The 22,358-nt window shown below is 32.9% G+C and overlaps 2 protein-coding genes across 6 annotated transcripts in view; one reads left to right on the forward strand and one right to left on the reverse strand.

The window, feature by feature from the left end:
• LOC130896047 (alpha-tocopherol transfer protein-like) overlaps positions 1-22,358 on the forward strand; it is a 125,817-nt gene that overhangs the window by 39,691 nt on the left and 63,768 nt on the right. The window lies entirely within an intron of this gene.
• The window catches only part of LOC130896046 (uncharacterized), a 56,157-nt gene that overhangs the window by 11,626 nt on the left and 22,173 nt on the right, over positions 1-22,358 (reverse strand). For 3 of the 5 annotated variants that reach the window (XM_057803805.1, XM_057803806.1, XM_057803804.1), the window contains 7 exons: positions 21,564-21,830; positions 19,286-19,507; positions 17,534-17,710; positions 6,734-7,260; positions 5,679-6,531; positions 5,109-5,240; positions 2,144-3,373 (listed from right to left, as the gene is read on the reverse strand). In XM_057803805.1, the coding sequence (XP_057659788.1) occupies positions 2,144-3,373; positions 5,109-5,240; positions 5,679-6,531; positions 6,734-7,260; positions 17,534-17,710; positions 19,286-19,507; positions 21,564-21,830 (3,408 nt within the window). The remainder of the gene's footprint in view (positions 1-2,143; positions 3,374-5,108; positions 5,241-5,678; positions 6,532-6,733; positions 7,261-17,533; positions 17,711-19,285; positions 19,508-21,563; positions 21,831-22,358) is intronic. The other 2 variants (XM_057803809.1, XM_057803807.1) reach the window with 1 other exon arrangement.

Raw genomic sequence — 22,358 nt, forward strand, 5'->3', positions numbered from 1 at the left:
ATCTAGAACAAATATCAGGAAAGCATTTGTAGAATTAAAAAAATGATTGTTGATCTTGACAATTCACATTGACAGTAATTTTATTACACTAGCGCCACGATTGGTTAGTGGCAGAACTAAATTTGTGTAGTCGAAATTTAGATGCCTTATTACCTATTGGGTTTGTTTTGTAGGTAACTGATAGAGAGAAAGATATACAGAAATGCTTTATTGCCAAAAATTGTTACAAAAGGTAGTATTTAAATTCAAGTCCCAACAGGGGAAGGGCACAATAAACTGTCAAGGAGATGAATAAATTCAGTTCTTTGGAAACTGATCTCAGCGCAAAAGAATTATACAGATTCAACGACTCCAATGGTGGTGTTATTTAATAAAAAAGGCTGCAATGTATTTTTATGTGATAAAACTTTGGTTTTAAAAATGTTGAGACAGAGAAGATTAGATTCGCACCATGATTTAAGAGTATTTAAGTCACTAGATATGGTCCTATGAAGTGTCGTGAGATCAGGGTTGCTCCAAAAGAAACTAGTGTCGTCTGCGAATAGAAATATTTGATCACTGATGTTTAGATAGACGATGTCGTTTATAAACAGAAGAAACAAAATAGGTATTAGTACTGAGCCTTGGGGAACGCCACATTCTATTGACTTGCCAGAAGACATTGTTGTATCAACATCAGATAGTTTCTTTTTCCTCAAATACATTTTCCTATACCTCTGCTTTTCCACATTTTCTATTTTATAATTTATAACTGGCAAAACCATTCCAATTAGGTGTATGCTTAGTATTTTTATTATTATTCTTATTCTTCATTTTCAACATTAAATTTTCTCCGTATATATTATAGTGAAACTGTTACTTATCTCATTTTTTTGTCGATATCCTTGTATCCTACTGTGTGGTATGTGTCTTAATGTATTTTGGTGTCTTGTTATTTCTATACATAAGTGCCCGTCTGATTGAGCCATAAGAACTGGAATTTTAATTGTTTACTCTTCTTATAACCTTGTATATCGTTCAGAATCCTCATTACAATTCACAATTACATACCTAATTTCATAGATAATATTTTTATTTCATATTATTTATTCTATTTTTCGTAAAAACCACATTGTATCCATATACTGGTTCGAATTATAATACTCAGACTTTTTTTACTTTCATTTCTTTGGTGATACTGTTACTTCATATCATGTGACCAATTCTAATTCAATAACAATATAAAAATATATATCTCCAAGTAGCCGAATCCAAAATTCTTGCCGCTTTAGTATTGGGACCAACAATCCAGAATAGATATAGATATGGGTCTGGGATAGGGCCGAACAAGGTCGTGATTAAGTAATGATATTTGAAGCAACATATTAGTACCTTTGTGCTCTACGATATTCAGTAATCTCATCCAACATTTCCACTTCCCTTTTGTTTATACCATATATTATCATAAATGTTTGACGTTTATTGAAGTATGATGGATATCATGATGAAATAAATGGATACAGATTCATGCAAAGTTGGAATTTCTTAAGCCATTCGTTAGTAATATTTAAACTGACGTCCTTGATATTCATAGTCTCTACATCAGAAATCTAACCCCATACATTTATCTTAAGCAAAATGAACACGGAAAGTGAATGGGTGGGTGGTATTGTTGAAACCTCTATTATTGGCAAAGCACAAATAGTCAGCATAGCTTCCAGATCTTCATCCATGAACATATATTTTAAATTTTAGGAAAAGAACAATAATTACAGTAGAAAAAAAAATTAAATTAAAATAAGTCTTGTATGGTGTCAACGAGGACATCAAGAAATTTATTGACGGGAATATCAATTGTATGTTATTAAAATAATATTAATTAACACTTTTTCTCCACTGCCTCCACCTGATACCACTATATTTGTGATTCATTAGACTTTTAAAGATTTTGAAAACGGATACAATTTAAAATGAACCTTTTATAGAGAAATCTATTAAGAATTGTAACATTTTTCAAATACACTATATGACAAGAAAGAAAATAAATTGAAATTACGAGGGAAACATGATGGTATGAAGTAAAAGATTCCACCACCCACTATATTAACTCAATTCTTAAGAGTAGATTGTCTAATGTGATTCATTTTTATCATGTTTCACTCACCTATTTTATTTTGTTTCATAAATTCGACTCTCAATTTCCCACATTTTTCTTTATTTTCATGTTTAGCGCACTTTTTCTCAGTTTCAGATCCTTTGTTGCATTTATTATCATTTTTTCCTCCCATATTTTGGTTTTTATCACATACGTTCTCTATTTGATCTGATTTAAAAGATTGATTTTTTTCCTTTTCTGATGCTTTTTTACATTTGAATTGTTTGTCAACTTTTTTTTCTCCAGATTTACATGCATCTCCTCTTTTTATTTCTTCGTCTACACATTTTGCAAATATTTTCTGCGTAAAACAACCTTTGGTTTTTTGTTTATTATTACATATATTTTCCATTTTTTCTCTTTGCTCTTGACATGTAGTAGCTGTAGCTGTCTTGCCACAGGGTTTTGGTTTTTCAGATTGTTGTTTGTTTTTTTCAGATTTATTACATTCTTTCGATGGCTTTTCTTTGTTTTTATTTACTTTTTTATCCTCGCATTTGGAAAATTGGCTAGAAGCTACTGATTTTTGGCATTTCTTCTTTGATGCAGACTCTTCAATGGATTTTTTTTCTGGTTTTTGTGCACAAGTCTTTGATTCTTGCTTATCAGATTTTTTCCCGTCGCATATTTCGGGTTTACTTAGAGCTTTCTTAACTAATTCCCTTGCCTTTCTTTGAGGTTCGAGTGATTTGTCTTTTTTGTCACTGCAAGCAGCCTTATTTAAAGGCTTCTTCTCCAAAAGAGTAGCCTTGCTTGTACTTTCTTTTTGTCCACATTCTTTTTTTTGTTTCTGACAAGATGTCGTTTGTTTTATCAATTTCTCTTCATTGTTGAGTTGAGATTCTTTTTTATCACACATCTCTGGTTTTCTTGAAGCTTTTCTTACCAAATCAATAGCCTTTTTTTCTGGGTTAAAATCAGTAGGACATTTTTCTGTATTTGGTGTAGATGAAGAGACAACTGATTTAGAAGAAGTACAAATTTTATTCTTATCTTTGTTGCTGCTACAATCTGATGGCTTATTTGTTGGTCTTGTGACCAAATCTTTTGCCTTACTGGAGGGACTAGTAGTAGAGGACGAACTCTTATCGCACAAAATCTCATTGTCCCCTAAACATTTTCTACTTGGACATTTTTGTTCTTTCACTCTAGTGTCTGCAGTTTTTGTATTGCATGAATCATTTTTATTTTTTTCCTTACATTTCATGATTTTGGAAGTATTACTTTCATTTTTTGCTCCTAAAAAGATATTTTTTTAGTAGCTTCACTATAATTTCTAAATCTCAAAATGAACCCAGCTCCATTCAAGTTATTATGGTAAATCAGTGATTGTTTTGTACACAAAAAACGTACCAATTTTGAAAGGTTGAGTAGAAATAGAGAATAAGTTGAAGCAGAAAGCCAAATAAACGGAATAGAGGACGAAAAAAGTTTACCCAACTGTATACAACAGAGATTGGTTGTCAGGAGGAGAAGTAAGAAATTAATGATTCTAGAGTAGAGTTCACTGTGTTGGAACATTGAAGGAAATTTAATTGCGAGAAACTGATGATATGAGTCTAAATCAACTCTGGTTTATTAGCTACTACCATTATGACACAAAAGTGCATGCGAATCGCTGCCATAATAGCAGGAGAGCCGAGGGAAATGAATGAATTTGGAAGTATAGATGATAGAAATAATTGAAAGTTATAATATGATTCTTTTGCTGGGAGTTATGATGATTATAATTTAGGTGATTCAAGGTGCCATTGATTAAATTGGTCGGTGGGAAATTACAATAAAAAAATCATATCAGAACATCACATAGTGGAAAGTGATGGAGACTCATAACAAAGTTGTGAAAATATAGAGAAACTTTTCTATTCTCTACATATTCAAAACATTTTTTAAATGTTTTCCTATTGCACAAACCAAATAATCTTATTAATAATTGTGTATTAAATATTTTAAGATGGAGAAAAATGTAAAATGTAAAAAAAGTATCAATAATCGTCTCCATTCAACGAATTATCATCGCACGTATTCTTACATTTTTCTCAACAAAATGTGAAACAGGCAGACACTCGACAAAAGTTAGAATAAATAATTATGGAGTTCATCTAATTGCCGTTAATTTTCGGGTATGAGAGAGAAATGCTTTTTGTCAAATAATTGTTACAATTTGTAGACAAAAGTTTGTGAAAACTGAAAAACAAACATAAAAATAACTAAATAAAGATAAAATAAAATTTAAATATACAGAGGAAAACCACATTGAGTAACAAAGTTATAGGTAATAGTAATATAAGTCCATAACAAAATTAAATCAGTATACAGCATGCCCGGAATTAAATATTATATTAGAATAGAAGTCGTTTACAGAGTAGAAGGCACTTTCCAGTAAATGTACTATCAAATTATTGTGGAATGAGGGAAAAGATGATATCGATTTGATTACAATTGACAAGTGATTGTGCATTTTTTTGCATTGTAAAATATTGAGCCCTTAAATAATTCTGAACGTGGAATAGGTAGGTAAAGATCGTGCTTGGCGTTTCTAAGTGGATAGCCGTGCATCGACCTTTCTGAAATTGGAGGAGCGTGCTCATGTTATTGCATTGATTTCAAAAATGTATCTTAAGAATCAGAGCATAGCAGATTAAGTGACGTTGATTTATTCTTATTTGAACATGTCTTTTTCATATGTGTATCAACTGTTCCAAAGTTTTCTTTATAGAAGTAAATTATTTATCATCAATGTTGCCATATCTCAAAACTTAAGTAGCCACCTTTGTATGGATTATAATTATGTGAAGAAGGCGTAGTGAAGAAGTCTGAAGCCCACAGAATACTATTGTACTGCATTATATATTTGAAGGTCATTATTCAGATAATTCATGAGCTATTGATTACAATATAATTATTTTCACCTTAGTATTTACGTTTCTCATAACACTCCCTATAAAGATTAGTTGAAATATTCCAATCTTACCAGAAGACGACTCCAAGCAAAGTAAATTTGGGGATGATTTGTTTGCACCAACCAGACTCGACCATGATGTCTGTTTAGAACATCCATTATCTCCTTTAGAACCAATTTCCTTAGATGACTTATTATCTGCTTCTACGAAACCAAAAAACATTAAGTATACCATATTTTAACCCTGCTACGCCCTCAATTTAAATGCCTTTTTGGGAATTGACTTCAGAATATGGTAATTCATTCGGAGATTTGTTTGGTTTTTAGTGAAAAGTTCATTTACATTATAATCCTCATGTTAAGTTGTCTCTATGCAAAACCAGTCTACTATCTTCGCCTCAATCCCAATACAGCGTTTAACTATTACCAAAATTATGCAGTACTAAAGATGAACATAACCCCATGTAATTACTGATTATTTTAGAAAAATTGTAGCAGTTATGTGGACGTAAAATTTATGGAAACCAGTTCAAGTAGAATTTTTAGATAGTTATAAAGAAGTATTTCACATGTGCTTGAATTTTTTGATTTGATATACAGTCTTTTGATAAATTTTTCAATCAACTATTAAATGAAAATTACCTCTTGTTTTACAAACGGGTTCTTTAGGTCTACTTTCCTTCTTACTCTCGAATGTTGATGGACTTGATTCATTAATTGATTTCTTGGCTTTGTTACTACGATTATCTGAACAAACTGGCTGTTTTGTTTCCACACATTTTGTATCACTCTTAACTTGCTTCGGTGAATCTTTGGGTTTTGAACATAAATTACAATTGGGTTCTTTTGGTCTAGAATCTTGCCTTATCTGACAATCTGCTGAATTTGATTTAGGTTTCTTTGATTCATCATCTGGACAAACTGGCTTTTTTGTTTTAACGCATTTTGTTTCACCTTCAACTTTCTTCGGTTCATCTTTTGGTTTTGGACATAAATTACAAATGGGTTCTTTAGGTCTAGTATCTTGCTTGCTCTTACAATCTGCTGAGGTCGATTCAGCTTTTTTCGGCATATTATCTTGACAAACTGGATTTTTTGTAAACGTATCACTCTCAACTTGTTTAGGTTCATCCTTTGGCTTTGGGCATAGATTAGATTTGAGCTTTTCGGGTCCAGAATCTTCACTCTTTTTGCAATCTGCTGAATTCAATTTAGGCTTCTTTGGTTTATCATCTGGACAAACTGGCTTTTTTGTTTTTGAGCATTTTGTTTCACTTTCAACTTTCTTCGGTTCATCTTTTGGTTTTGGGCATAAATTACAAATAGGTTCTTTAGGTCTAGTATCTTGTTTGTTATCACAATCCGAGAGGGGTTGTTTGGATTTATCATCTTGATTAACTGACTTTTTGGTTTCCACACATTTGGTATTATCTGTCTCTCGCTTGAGTTTTTTCGTTGAACATGATTCTTCAGGTTTTTTATTCTTGGCAGATGACTAAAAAATAATATTTGAATGAGAGAATGTGAATAATTTAATCTTATCAAATAAAACATCTTTTGCTATCTTTGCTAAAAATCGAATTACTGTGAATTAGTAAGTGAACATGATGAATTTATGGAAGGAAGATAGAGTCCATTTTCAATTTACTTAATAATGGATTTCGTTCAATGTTATGATAAAATAATGGCAGCCTTACCTTACGAGTACAAGACAGTTTTTTATCGACAGTTTTTGTAACCTTATTTTCATTTTTCTTCATGCAATCTGTAGTTTCTTCAGTTGTCATTTTATTCCCTCTATTGAACAGTTTACATTTTGATGTTTCTGATTGCTGCTGATCATTTTGCTCACAAGGTCTTTCAACTATTTTTGCTTTTTTTTCGCATTTATTTTTTTGTGGTTCTGAATCCGCTTTCTTCTGATTTGCGTCTTTGCATTTATTCTCGTCAACTTTGTTTTGACCACACACTTTTTCTAGTTGTTCGTTTTTAGTGTCGATTTTAGAGGATTCTATTTTATTCCCACATGTTATCACATTATCACATACTTTAGGAACTTCAGGTTCAGAAGTACTGATGTTATTAGTATTACAATAACTAGTTTGAGTTAAATAACAGCAGTTAGTATTCTCTGATGCTTCAATTTCAGTGAAATTCCAAGGGTATTTGTTCTTAAAACATTTTTCTGTTATTTTTGTATTGTTATTCTGGCTTGTCGAATAGTCTGAAAGTTCAAATTGACAAATATTATGATATTTATATTCTATAATTGAGTTATTTGAGTATATTCTCTAATAATATAGTTTTACACTTATATGCACTGATTACTAGTGAAGAAGTGTACTAATTTCAAGGGTTTGATTAAGTTTGCCTGTTCTAGTAAATAGAGGGTAACTTATTAGTGTAATGAAGTTCACTGCCTACTTTATCAATTTGAGGGATAATAACCATCAATAGTCTTCACATTTTAGAATTATATAAAATACTGGGTCATATTAAAATTGAATTTTCCATTACAAGAATATGATGTGTTCTACGGGGTTTTTAAAAATCGTAACAAGTTCAATACCTTGTACAATGTAACAGAAAGTCCAAAATGATGATCTGTTGCGGTCGAAACATTCTATTAATGATAAAAATTCTGAAAAATTATTTATTTCGTTCACTTATTGAATCTGATACAGGATAAATCAAAATACTGATACATTATTTACTTGGTTTTTTCAAGCGAATCACCCTGTATTTATTGTAGGTTTCGAAAAGGACTATCAACATTTTTTTATCAAGTATTCCCTATATCTAAAATATTTCTTGAGATGTTTTGATTCTTCTGTGCGAAACAATGATTATGAACGTACATTTAAATCAATTAGTTGTGAGTTGGCTATGATTTATTTGTCAAAAACTGGTATTTGACAAAGATATGACATAGCATTTTTTGTTTTTCGATTGAGCGGTTTGGTGCATTTTGTGGAGTTTTGAGGATATGGAACTAGGGCGAAAATGAATTTCAATAGTGATGAAATGATTGATATGCTTTGGATATTCGAAGAGTGCAATAAAAATGCGTTACTTTCAGCAAGAGACTACTATGAACGTTTTCCTGAAAGGTGACAACCTTCTAAAGCAAGCTTTGGCCATTTCGAACACATATTGTGTATTATAGTTATTATTAACACGTTCACATTAACATTTATTTGTAAGAAAATTTTTTACATAGCTTTAACAACAGAACTTATTATATATCTCATTTCTTCCATTCGATCAGTAGTCGGTTGGTCGGACAGCGTTGCCAGTTTTCATGAGTTTTGAATTAATTCTGGCGTGAACATACTCCCCGCGTTGAAAGCATAAGGATGGCTTTCAAAGGTCAACTGGAAGGGGGCAGATTTTTTGAAAGCTTCTTTTGATGATTTCTCCAGAGGGAGTTCTTATAGAAGCGACCCTAGCGATACCGTCAGGGCCTCTATGGAGCTTGCTGATTCTACCTAATAACCACTGAGTGGGCATAGTGTTCTCGCCTTTCACTAAAACGAGAGAATCTTCTACTAGATGGCCTTGGTTGGACTTCCATTTGGTGCGTCTTTGGAGCTCCGCAATGTACTCAGATTTCCATCTGTTCCAGAAGTGCTGTGCTAATTGTTGTACGAGCTGAAATCTGGAAAGTCGATTCATTTTTATGTCGGTGACATCTTGATCAGGTGCTGCAATTATTGGTCTTCCAATCAAGAAGTGAGCTGGGGTAAGAGGTCCAAAATCGTTGGGATCAGAGCTCAGTGGGCATAAAGGACGCGAATTCAAAATCGCCTCGATTTGTGCGAGAACTGTGGCAAATTCTTCAAATGATAAATGAACTTGGGTCAAAACGCGCCTTAAATGATGCTTTACGCTTTTGACAGCTGCTTCCCACAAACCTCCGAAATGAGGAGAGTAGGGTGGTATAAACCTCCACTCTATATTCTGAGAGCTACATTTCTCGATTATAGTGTTGCTGCCATGTTTTAGAAAATCCTTTAGCTCTCGCTGTGCCCCGACGAAGCTTGTTCCATTGTCGGACAATATTTTTGATGGTTTGCCTCGTCTAGAGACAAAACGATATAGCGCTTGAATAAATGATTCTGAAGAAAGGCTAGAAATCAATTCCAAATGGACTGCTTTAGTTGATAAACAAATAAATACGCCAATATAACATTTACTTAAACGACAACCTCTACCTTTCTTATCGTTAATCATAAATGGCCCCGCGTAATCAACTCCCACTATTGAAAATGCACTAGAAGGATTAGTTCTATCGCGCGGTAAGTTGGCCATAATTGGCTGTATGGTTTTAGCATTGAATTTGAAGCATTTCACACAATTCTTAACAGTCTTTCGTGCAAGATTTCTACCGGATATAACCCAGTAATTTTCTCTTATAGTGCTTAAGAGCAGCTGAGGGCCGCCATGCAATAGGCGTTCATGTTCTTGTAAAAATAGTAGCTTTGAAAAATGATGCTTTGAATTGATCAAAATTGGATGCCTTTTGTCAAAAGAGTAATTTGAATGTTTTAGTCGCCCTCCTACGCGTAGCAAACCATCGGGTTCTAGAAAGGGACTAAGACTTAATAGATTACTATGGGAGCTCAAAGGCTTGTTATTTTTCAATGTTTCAATTTCGGTAGAATACGATTGAGATTGACAAATTCGAATGAGACATTTTAGAGAATCACTTAACTCCTGTACTGTAAGAGAACCGCCTCTTCTGCGATTTCTCTGAAGACAATTATCCTTAAATCGTAAAATGTATGCCATTGTTCGTTGCATTCTTGAGAAATTTGAGAAACGTTCAAAGGGAAAACTCAGAGTAGGGGGCGCAACATTGGTCAGAAGACTGGATTTAAGTTCAGGTAAATCATGAACCACCTCCAGCTTGTCATTGGGCCAAAAACTTGGGTCCTTAGCTAGCCAAGTAGGGCCGCGCCACCACAAATCAGAGTTTAAAATTTGACTAGGATATATTCCCCTTGAAGCAATATCTGCTGGATTATCGTGGGTGGGGATGTGCCTCCAATCGGCGTGTTTAGTGAGAGACTGAATTTCTGCCACTCTATGGGCCGTGAATGTTTTTAGCAGATTCGGGCTTGTGCGTACCCAAGCTAGAGTTATAGTTGAGTCCGACCAAAGTGTGAAAGATTTGAATTGAATTTTCAAAGCAGTTTTAGCTTTATCTGTTAGGCGGGCTAGAAGCAATGCTGCGCATAATTCCAACCGCGGGATTGGTATTGTTTTTATAGGTGCCACCTTTGCCTTGGCGCATAACAGGGATACATGAACCTTTTGATCGGAATCAATACTTCTCAAATAAACACAGGCTCCGTAAGCCTTTTCCGAAGCGTCAGCGAAACCATGCAGTTGTAATTCAACAGCATTCTTGCAAATAGCTTGTCTGTTTAACTCAAGATCGTTCAAAATAAGAAGCTCCTTCTCCAACCTTACCCAATTTTCAGATATAGCTTTTGGAATAGCGTCATCCCAGGCTAATTTATTTTCCCATAATTTTTGCATTATCATTTTTGCGATAATAGTACATGGGCTTAGTAAACCAAGGATGTCGAATATTTTTGATATAGTAGATAAAATTGTGCGTTTTGTGACCTTTGTACCTATAGGATTGGTATGAATTTTATATTGAAGCTTATCGTTATTGCAAACCCATATCAAGCCTAATGTTTTTGTTTTGCCATCATGCGCAAATTCTAGTATATCGGATTTTAAATCATTTGAACTTATATTTTTGAGCGCGTTGGTGTCGTTAGAGCACCATTTTCGGAGTGCGAAACATCCCGATTTAAGAGTGTCACTTATCGCTTTACATATGTATTGCGCATGCTCAAGTGTAGGTGCACCTGTTAACAGGTCATCTACATAAAAGTCGTGCTTAATGATTTCGGCTATTTCCGGGTTCATTTCTTGAATATCCTCAGCGAGTTTAGCTAAACAGCGTATTGCAAGATAACTGGCAGAGGCTTGCCCGTATGTAACGGTATTTAGCTGGTAGACTTCCAGGTTATCACTCGGATTTTCGCGCCATACAATTTTTTGCAAATGCCTTTGCTCGGGCGTTATTGAAATTTGCCGGTACATTTTAACTATGTCTGCCGAAACTACATAGTTATATTTCCTAAACCTTAAGACTATTGATAGTAAATCGTCTTGTAAAACGGGTCCAATGACTTGAATATTGTTGAAGGATAGACCGTTGCTAGAGGGCGCTGATGCATCGAAAACTACCCGTAGTTTTGTGGTCAAACTCTCTTCTCTCAAAACTCCGTGATGCGGCATGAAATATTCGAAGCTTGAATCATTGCCGTTACAAATTGTCATATGACCTAGCTCTTTATACTCGTTCATAAATTGTATATATCTGCTGTGCAGCATTGGATCTCTCCTGAATTTTCGTTCTAATGCATAGAAACGTTTTTCGGCTTGAGCTTTCGACTCACCTAAACTAGAAGGTTGTTGCTTCAAAGGTATAGTGACTGTAAAACGTCCGTTCGCGTCTCTGGTAGTAGTTTTGATGAAATTGTCCTCGCCAAATTGTTCATCTGGAGAAAGTTGTCGCGTGCTAGATATTTCCTCGATTTCCCAAAATTTGGCTATTGAATTTAATAATTCCTGGTTTATACTTAAATTACAAGAAGCCTTTTCAACGTTGTTAGTACTTATTTGCCCAGATACAACCCAACCTAGCACTGTATCAATTAATAGCGGCATATTTTTTCCTAACGAAATTTTGTTATTGCTTAAAATTGTCCAAAATAGGTCCGCGCCAATGAGCATGTCTACTGGTCCGGGAATATTGAATTGTGGATCAGCTAGCTTTAGATCACCTGGAATCGCCCAAGATTGCGTGTTGATTCGACAACACGGCATCACACTTGTAATCTCTTTTAGAATATAACAATTGCCATGCGCTTTAAAATTGGTATGTATAGATTTAAATGAAACCTTACACCTTTTACTGACCTTTGAAATATTGTTTGAAATTCCGAAAATTGAAAGATCTGTTTTATGTGTCGCAATATTCAAACGCTTTTGCAAATCCTCCGTTATGAAGGAAGTTTGAGAACCACAATCTAATAACGCTCTTGCTTTGTGAAAATTATTGAAATTGTCTGAAATGAGTAAACAGGCGGTAGATAATAGCACCTGCCCCGCCGCTGGTACCACTACGCCACTGCTTAGTGCTGCGGAACTTGAGCTCGCGTTGTCCGCTATCTCGAGTTTTTCATGCAAAATTGTATTGTGCCAAGCTTTACACACTTTGCAAGGCCCTAATTTACACTGTTTGACAGAGTGACCCGAACGCAAACAGTTATGGCAAAGATTTGATTTTTTGACAAAATCTTTTTTTTTGTGTTATTGTTAATCCGAGAAACTCTGCACAACGATATATTGAATGCTCTTTCTTGCAATAGGAGCATGTATATGTACTTGAGGTCAATGACCTTACTCTACTTTGTTTATTGAATTTATTTTCCTCATTACTAAATTTTGAATCTGATTTATTTAAACTGAGACTGTTCTTTGATTCTAACATATTAAGAAAATTGGAACGTTTTTGTAAAAATTGTAGGAATTTATCTAACTTTGGCAATTCTTCCTGATCTCTATTTTCCCTTTCCCATTCAAGGTTTGAGCTAGTATCTAATTTATTAGTAATCCAAAAAATTAGTAGAGGATCCCAATTAGTTATATTTTGCCCCAATTGTTCAATAGATCCCAAATGTTTGTGAATATCGTCAGCTAAATTTTGTAGTTTTTCAGCTGTCGGTTTTTGTATATTTTCTAATGAAAAAATAGCTCTAATATGTTCATATATTAATTTTTTAGTATTGTCAAATCTTTTTGAAATTGTGGCCCATGCCACTTCATAATTGTCGGCCGTATATTTGATTTTGGAAATGGACGCCGCTGCTGTTCCTCCTAGTGCACTTCGCAAGTAATAAAATTTTTGAATATTATCTAATTTTTTACTATCATGAATAAGGCATTTATATGTGTCCCTGAATTCTAACCAATCTTCAAAGTTTCCACTGAATTTAGGAAGTGATATATCCGGAAGCTTTATACCCTCGTTTTTACAACAAGCTTTGTCTGAAATCACGCTAAGATTTGTATCATTATCGTGATTATTGTAGCTTTGTAAAATGTTTTTAGCAACAGCGATTGCATCATAATATGAATTTTCAAATCTCTCTCGTTCGATTAATTGCTCATCTAAATTTATATCATCCTGTAACTCTATTTCTAATTGATATGATTTGAATTCGTCAAGATAATTTTCGGCATCACGTAACCTATCTTTTAATTTTGTAACTTCTGTTTGGCTTAAATTAGATATAGTTGCAAATTCATTTACCGCTTTTGTGAAAATAGTTAACTGAGCTTTAATTACACCTCTTTTCTTTATTAGTTTGCCAAGTTCTGCCATTTTATATTGTCAAATTGTTCAAGCACAAACAGAGAAGCTTTGAAATCGCAAATGGAAAGAAAAATTCGGAAATAAATAATTTGGAACAAACTCACTCTGATTTCGGTCGAACTGCCTGATTCTTGCAATTGAACTAGTCGGCCAGTTGAGTTGATGTCTGGTCGCCGTGATATTGTATCGACTACTTGTTTGGTCGATCACTTTGCACTCGTTGATAGTTGCTTGCAGCACGTGGTAAATTGTTTTTGGGTTATAGTTGTTAATAATATATTGTTTATTGCGAATTTTCACTGGTTTTGTTTATAATCCGCTCGTAAGGACCATTTTTTGTATTATAGTTATTATTAACACGTTCACATTAACATTTATTTGTAAGAAAATTTTTTACATAGCTTTAACAACAGAACTTATTATATATCTCATTTCTTCCATTCGATCAGTAGTCGGTTGGTCGGACAGCGTTGCCAGTTTTCATGAGTTTTGAATTAATTCTGGCGTGAACATATTGTGATAATCAAGAGGTGTACGTATACTGTAGTGAATAGGATAGTTTTTTTGCTTCGTTACTGTAATTCGTTTGTGATATATTCATTTTTTCTCAATATTCACAATTCAACCTTTACATTACCAAACAGCAATGCCAGTTTTTGACAAATAAATCATAGCAACACATAATTAATTGTTAAATGATTAGTTATAGATACATAATCATTGTTTTACACAGAAAAATCAAAATATCTCAAGAACTAATAATGTTAGATATAGGAATTACTTGATACTAAAAGAAGTATGTTGGTAGTACTTTTCGAAGCTCACATAAAATACAGGGTGATTCATTCACAAAAAACGAGATAATAATATATTAGTATTCTCATTTCAGATTTAATGAATACAGAATTTTCTCTATCTATCGAATGCTTTGGTTGCTAGTGATCTTTATTCTTGATTTGCTCTCATATCGTACAGTTTTTGACAAATAAATCATAGCCAACACATAATTAATTGTTAAATGATTAGATACACTAAGATGTACTTGAAGGATGACAAAAAGGAAACTGCATAGTACTGTTTTCTTTTTATATTATAGCATCATTAATAATAATTGGAGGTAACGATATTGTACGATAAAAGAACATATAGTGAGTGATACTGAGTTTGGTATAAAGCACATTTATTCCCGAAGAGTTGAAAATTTTGCTTATCAGATATTACATTTTATTTCATAAGCTGATAATTACATTAAGGTAATTTATTTTGGATTATTGCCTTGATTAAGTCCGAACAAATTCATATATAATCAAATGAATCATTGACAAATATTACAAAGGAAATTTACTCACTTTTTAGATAATGTCCAACATATTGATAATATGAATTCAGTTCCGACCTAATATTGGCATTGACATTTAGGTAACAAAATTATTCCTGGTCAATGGGCCCTGTTCCAGTGCCAATAAACATTACCAATAGTTTGTAGTCTATAAAAAAATGAACGGTCAAAAATTGTCAAACTAATTTTAGGAAGTACATACCGTTATTGTTTGGCATTATGTCTGCAAAAATATTTCTGGAGACTTTTGGAGTAATATAGAAAATATTGAAAAATCCAAGAAGAAACAGTTTGACATTTGTAACAAAAAAAATTGAATATCGTTACCGTTGTTTCATAACAAGCTCACATTGTGGGCTTGCAACATTATACTGTTTCATGGGCACCTTTTTCTTGCGATGTGGTCCATTACCTGTAGCACAAGTCGTACATTTCTCACACCAGTCCTTCATATTTCACGGACTGTCGTGTAATTTCTTCAGTATCTCGGCTTCATAGTCGAAATATCGTCCTTCATTGTGGAAATCTTGTCGTCAATATTGTACGAAATATCATTCTTCAGAGCTGAAATATCGTCCTTCATAGTTGTAATCTTGTCGTCAATATTGGGCGAAATATCATTTTTCAGAGTTGATATATCTTCCTTCATGTTCGATATATTGACAGAAATATAATTTTTCAAAGTCGAAATTGATGGGATCAAGTTGAAGGACTCGTTTTTGAATAGATATGTTTCTGGATCCAATCCGTCACTTATCAGTGCCACTTTGAGTTTTTCTATCAATTCACTCTTTTTACCGTACGTTTCCAATTCACAATGCTCTAGTTAGGCTTTCAGATCCGTCACTTTTAGCTCATTTATTCTCTTGGCCATGTTTATGTCACTATTTATTCCCAGTACCTTACACCTGACACCAATGTACGTATTTATTTACTCTCTTTATTTTCGTGAGATGAACTAATAAACTCACGTTCTTAATTTATTTACACACTATACAATACACTACAATTCAATTTTAGTGAACGATCAAATCAAATATAGAAATGTATAAGGTATTTTTTTAAACAATTTGTTTTCGAGTATTTTAAATGGAATAAATACCTACAACATAATCTTTTATGAAAGTATGAACTTAACTACATCTTCACTGTCACTTTGTATTTTCAGACAAAAATCGAATTGGGGCATAATTTTCGAGAAATAAATTAAATTGATTGAAAACTCCAACTTTATGTATGTGCTATTGTAAATGATAAAAATAACGAGCAACTTTAAAAAGTTTCAAATTGAAGATTGGCTTCGACCAGTTTTCGATCACAAAATATTCCGACATAATTTTTTTATGGGTTCTGTAGTGGTGATGGGAGAGCTGTTGTTAGAGATTATCCCAGAAGAATTAGCAGGTTCTTACTTTTTTGATCGTCCTTTAAGACGACATATCTATTTGAACTTTCTACAAAATATTTTGTTGGATTTGCTTCGCGAACGCGTACCTACCTTATTATACTAGGGATGTATTTTTAGCGCGATTGACGTGGACGTGGACGTGAAGGTACTATTTCATGGCTTTTCAGATCCCCTGATTTTGATTTTGTTAATTACCATATTTGGGCACAATTAAAGCAACTAGTTTGCGCAGAGAATATCAAGAGCCGACGACAACTAATTGATAGAATTATACTTTTTTCTAATACTATGCTGGTTTCCTTTTCTAGAATCTACATTATTCCTATTATGTTACAATGATTGTATATTTTTCAGTTCTTATGCGTCTTAACTACATTATTTTAGTTATTGTTCTAAGATTGTTGCTCGTTATTAAGTTACTGTTTTTTTGTTTTGTTTGGTATTTATCGTTATTGTGATTCAATACAGTTTATCATTGTAGTTAAAATACTTGAAATTCCTAATATTTGTTTGAATTGAATTAAATGTTTGATAAGATTTAATCGTTCACTAAAAATTGAATAAACATGTGACAACTTTGTCGCATTTGTCGTTTTCATTGGTTATTTAAGTAGTTTGGAAATCACTTATTGCATTAGAAATATATTATACATGGGGCAATATCGGTAAGGTAATGTGTGTGTGGTGTAGTGTATAAAAAAATCAAAAATCACATGAGATGTGTAAATGATACAGCCAATTTAAATTTATGGTCAATTTCACAAATCACTCTATATATTGATTAAAAAGAGGAATTGACACATTCTAGTAGCCTCACCATATCCTACCTGCGACTGATTAGTTATAATCTGGTAAATTAAAATATACACAACTTGCTGAAAGTCCGTATTCTAGATAAAACTTAAAAGTATCGATTTAAGGGTACTACAAACTGCCTTTATATAAATTAACAAATACATAATAAAACCGTTTTATGTGAGCCTTACTGTATATAAAAATAAAATACTGGTGTCCTTTCTTTTCTCTTTATCAAGTCGTAAACAAATTCTTCTATGAATTTAACGCTAATCGTTTCAAATACTAAATTTACGCAAGTGAATTAAATTCATAAGGGAGGTTTATTATTCACGAATGATTTATTCCATTCCACAATAAAACAGCCAAGTTCAAAGAGAGATTTCTACAGTTTTCTAATAACAATATAAACAAAAAAATTCACACACAAAAACAAATAAAAATTTATCACTCTTTCCTCTTATGACAATAAATAGAATAATCGGTCAGACCTTTTTTGCTAAATGAGTATATTCTGGCTTCCGTCGAATACACTCTTCTAGCTCCACTTCTAAATTTTCGTGACATTTTTTTGTTCAATCCTAGTCGGTTCCAAGGATACTTCTGTTTCAATTGTACCGTAACTACTGGTTTAATCATTTTGATACGACTTTCATCATTCTTTTGATCTGCAATTCAAGTAAAATGTTAGTTGAAAACAGCTATAAAAAGAGGAACATAAATGATGTTTCTTTATAAATAGATCTTATTGATTGACAAAACTTTGAAAATTTGTTAATAATATATTCAAATAACGTTTTCTACTATCCCTACTTCAGGAACGATATTATTCACTACGTAGTTGAAATCGAATAATTAATGGAAAATGAATCGATTGAATTATAATAAATTTAAACCACATGACGTCAACAGAACTTTTTTTCCAATATCCTCTGAACTCTGATTTGGCTGAATTTTTTAATTATTCTGTTCACCATCATTTATATAATATCTCTCAAAAATGTGAGTATATCGAATAACTAATGAAACACATACTAAAGGTAAACTAAATTTAGTTTCTGAAAACGATAAGTTCGTTATGTCACTCAGTCTCAAGAATTTTCTAATTTTTATAAATTAAAGTATGCTTTTTTTTAATATTTCATAGTTTGTTGATATTGTTCCATTTTTTATCATATTGATCAATTTCCAATCTATTTTCTAAATACTGGGGTGTTTGTCCTATGCAAACAATGTCACAATCATTACAAAATACTTAATGTATAATATGACTTCTTTTGCTGTTGGGTGTTTTAGATTCTAGTTTAGTGAAATATTTCAATAAAGCATTATGTCCTTCATGACTCATATGTTGGAGGAAAGGGTTTCAAGATTAGTTTCTCGATTTATTATAATATTTGTATATCCTTTTCTTAAATATGTTATTTATCATTTTTCAGGATAACTATTTTCTTCTAATGCAATTTTTTACGTTTTGAATAGCTGAATTTGTATGAGTTTATGTGAAGATTCAATAAACGCAAATGAAAAATTCATACATAAAACCAAAGTTTTATCATATAAAAATACATTGCAGACTTTTTTATTAAATAACACCACCATTGACATCGTTACATATTACCGCCTTATCTAAAAAAAAAATTAAGTTCCTCCTGCTTTGAGCTGAGATCAGTCTCCAAAGAACTTATCCATCTCCTTAACAGTCTATTATGCTCTTATTGAGTTACATCTCCGATATGCCCTTCCCTTCTGGGATACGTGTGGTGCAACTCAATTTGAGCGAATCTTCAAACTACAAAATAGAGCTGTTAGATATTTACTCGGACTAAACAGCAGGGTTCACAGCCATGACTTCTTTGAAAGATTATAAATTCTGACAATTTTGTGATAATAAAGCATTTCCCTCTAGTATTATAGATGCTGTTTGAATGACTTGAATTTGAAAAAAAACTTCTTTGGCTTTCAACAAAAAGCCTTTTTTACGTACTCATTGACGTGGCCATTACTATGTACAGACATTGCTATAATGTAGAAAATCTGATACACAAATGAAAAACAAATCCATATTTCAAGTAAAATACCTTTTCATAATTTAGATCATTATTATAATCCATATTCAATAATTCATACAAGTAATAAAGGCCTCAGAGGCTCATGATTGTTTACACTATTTTGTTCTAAGACTTTTTTTCTTATTAATTGATAAAAAAGAGTAAAATATATTATTACACCAAGTTACTCACAATTATCCACTATCATGAGTGCTGGAGCTGAGTGAGACTTTCTTGATAGAAATGAAGATCCAAGATTCCTTTTTGGCGGACCTTTAAATTTTCTAAGAAGAGTTTCCAATAGACCGCGACAATTATCTAAGAGGCTTAAGGGTAACCTTTTTTCGAAAGTCAAGTTTTCAACACTCTTCTTATTTACTGCTGGAGCAGTGTTTAAAGTGGGTGTAGACTGATCTTAAAAAAGAAGAATAATGATGTTAACAAAAAATGAGTGAACGTATGACTATAGTTACACTTGTCAACAAATTGTTGCAAATCGAAAAATGTATTATGGGGAAAATTTTGTCTTCCTCATCATAGTAAACTTGTAACATTTCCTCTACAAAGTCAAAATATACTAAGAGATTTATAATTTCCTATCGAATGCTGAATCTCAAATTATTCTCTCAACATATGAAACACTTTACTTTTTACTTTTCTCGCTAAGACAAAACAACTTCCTTAGAAATTTCAAATTCTAAACTTGTAGAACAAAGTTTCTGTACATAATATTGATTGTCATCTCAACTATTCCATTAACAAAAAAAACAGCAATATTTTCTCCAGTTAGTTTATAAACCCTTATAAGTCAGTAGCAAGTTCTATGTATTGTACCTGATGTATAATGAGTTTCTCTAAAGCTGTTATCATACACTTCTGGCAATGAAGACATTTATTTTATGATGGAAACAGCTTTTAAACTTGATAGTGTTTACAGCTGTTCTATTAATCCCTGTCGGATGGATGTCGGTGCCAGAAATCTTCATCTTCCATTTCATATGCTCTCAGGTATAGTGCTCCGGAGTTTCGTAATGTTGCACACTTCGAGAGAATGTGGTCGTTCTGCGTGCAACAAGAACGCACGCCGCATTATCTAGAGACTAGAGGTTTTTGTTGAGGTTACAGTGCCCCGATAGGACTCCTGTTAGTATTCGTAGATTGTTTTTACTTAGGTTCATACATTCAGCAGATCTTCTCTGGGTATAGTTTCCCAGAGAAGTTTACCTGTCTCAAACCCTGCAGGTTGTCCCAATAAATGGTTTTGCTGCTATTTACCTTTTTTTATAGTGTTTTTTCCATTGTTTTGTAGCTGATACCACAGAGATTATTAGCTATTTCATTTCCCTTCACTTTAATGGCTGCTGGGCTATCAAATTGACATATTTTTCAATGGCATCTCTATTCATTTCTTGTATATTGTTATGATTCAACTTATTTTCACAACTAAGTATTGAAGTAAATTTTTTTCTCGAAGCTAAGCTTTTTCGATGCATCATTCTGAGGCATGTCCCAGTTTTGGTCATTATTCAGGGACAGTTTCCAGTACTATGTGAAGAGGTGGGAGATTTAGAATCACTCTCTCTGCTCTTGCCAGTCATTCTTTAATCTTTCAGCAACATTTTTTTGTGTTTTTCATAAATTTTTTACTATCGAATCTGTTGCCCTCCATTTCACTTTACATTACCTGTTGCGTGATCAGTGTTGCTATAAGTGACTGCATATTTGGAGCATACTCAGTATAGCTCAGGAGTTCCTTGTTCTGCTGTTCCTTTTTTGTAGTTCTTTTTGTATTTGTTTGTTCGCGGTGTCTCCTTCTTCAGAGGTTTTTTTCTTCTCGAAGATGATCGTTTTATTGGATGTATTTTTATTGTGATGAATAAATCGGTATATCCAAACTAACCGAATATGGAAAATCAGTGCTTAGTCAATGGACAGATCCTGTCGCAAAGAGAGATCAATGTGAACATTGGAAACCGACATTATTTATGGGAAACTCTCTGCATTTCTTACTCTAACAAAATATAAGGTCGTCATTCTCATTCTTACAAGCTACAGAATTTTGACCATCAAATATTTGGGAGGTATAGAAATTTGAAGGAATTAGGAAATATTGAGGCCATATAGAAAAAATTCAATTTCAACGATTTTTCGACTGAAGCTTATAGCTTCTTTAAGTTTATTTGGGAATTAAAACAAATAATCACGATTGTTTTCACGAAGAACGATTGAAATTGAAAATAACCCTGTGTGCACATAAATCGGCCTACTTGAAACTTTTGACTTTAACTAAATTTTTTTTTTCAAATTATTCGGATTATGGATTGGCCAGCGTACAGTCTTGTTAATGTGCTAATAATATAAAAGTCAAAGGTTTACAGTGGGTCGACTTTTATCCACGTAAGTAAATACAGTCAAATAATAACATTTGAATACGAAAAATAACTTAAATTAGTGAAGATTATAATCTTACTCTTGCTTATATGCTTTGGAATTATTTTATTATTGACAATCGACTTAGGCTTAACACTATCCTTTGTTTTAGCTGTTTTCAATGGAAACTGAGTTGGTATATTATTGGAATGCGAAAACTGCTTTCCTATGAGTTCATTTGGCTTTAGTATCTCAATATTTTTTTGAGAACTGTCGTCCTGAAATGGTAACCGTACTTCGGCTTCTTTCAATTGTTCAAGCTTCTCTAATCTTTTGAGATTTTCCATACCAGCTTTGCTAATAGGTGCTGAAACGAAAATATTTTTCAAAAACTGTGGAAATATAAAAAAATTCAATGAAATATAATTACAAAAAATGAAAGGGTACCAAAGTAAGATTAGAAAGGATAGTGATATTGTATTGTCGAATAAATGGGACTGAAGTCTAGCAAAATAACTATAGCTTCCAATCTTTTTCTGATTGTAGAATCTAAAAGCCATTAGTCTGAGTTTAATAATGAGTGTTCTATCTTGTATTGATCCAGTGTTCTCTTCCATGGCCCTAATAACAACTTCCAATCGCTTTTTCATGGATCGAATAAGCTTCTATACTCGATCTTGTTCGATACTATCTTATTCGTTCGTGGGCGCCGTTTTGAGTTCATCCTATAAGTGCTCGATTGCATTTAAGTTTGGGCTACTTGTTGGCCAATCCATAGCCGCAATTTCGTCATTCTGTTAATACTGCCGTACTGAACCTGCAGTGTGTGCACGGGCATTCTCCTTCATTAGAATCAAGTTTTCACTGATCAAACTGGTGAAGAGAACGATATGAT

Source organism: Diorhabda carinulata, chromosome 6 (genome assembly GCF_026250575.1).
Source record: "Diorhabda carinulata isolate Delta chromosome 6, icDioCari1.1, whole genome shotgun sequence".
Taxonomy (NCBI): domain Eukaryota; kingdom Metazoa; phylum Arthropoda; class Insecta; order Coleoptera; family Chrysomelidae; genus Diorhabda; species Diorhabda carinulata.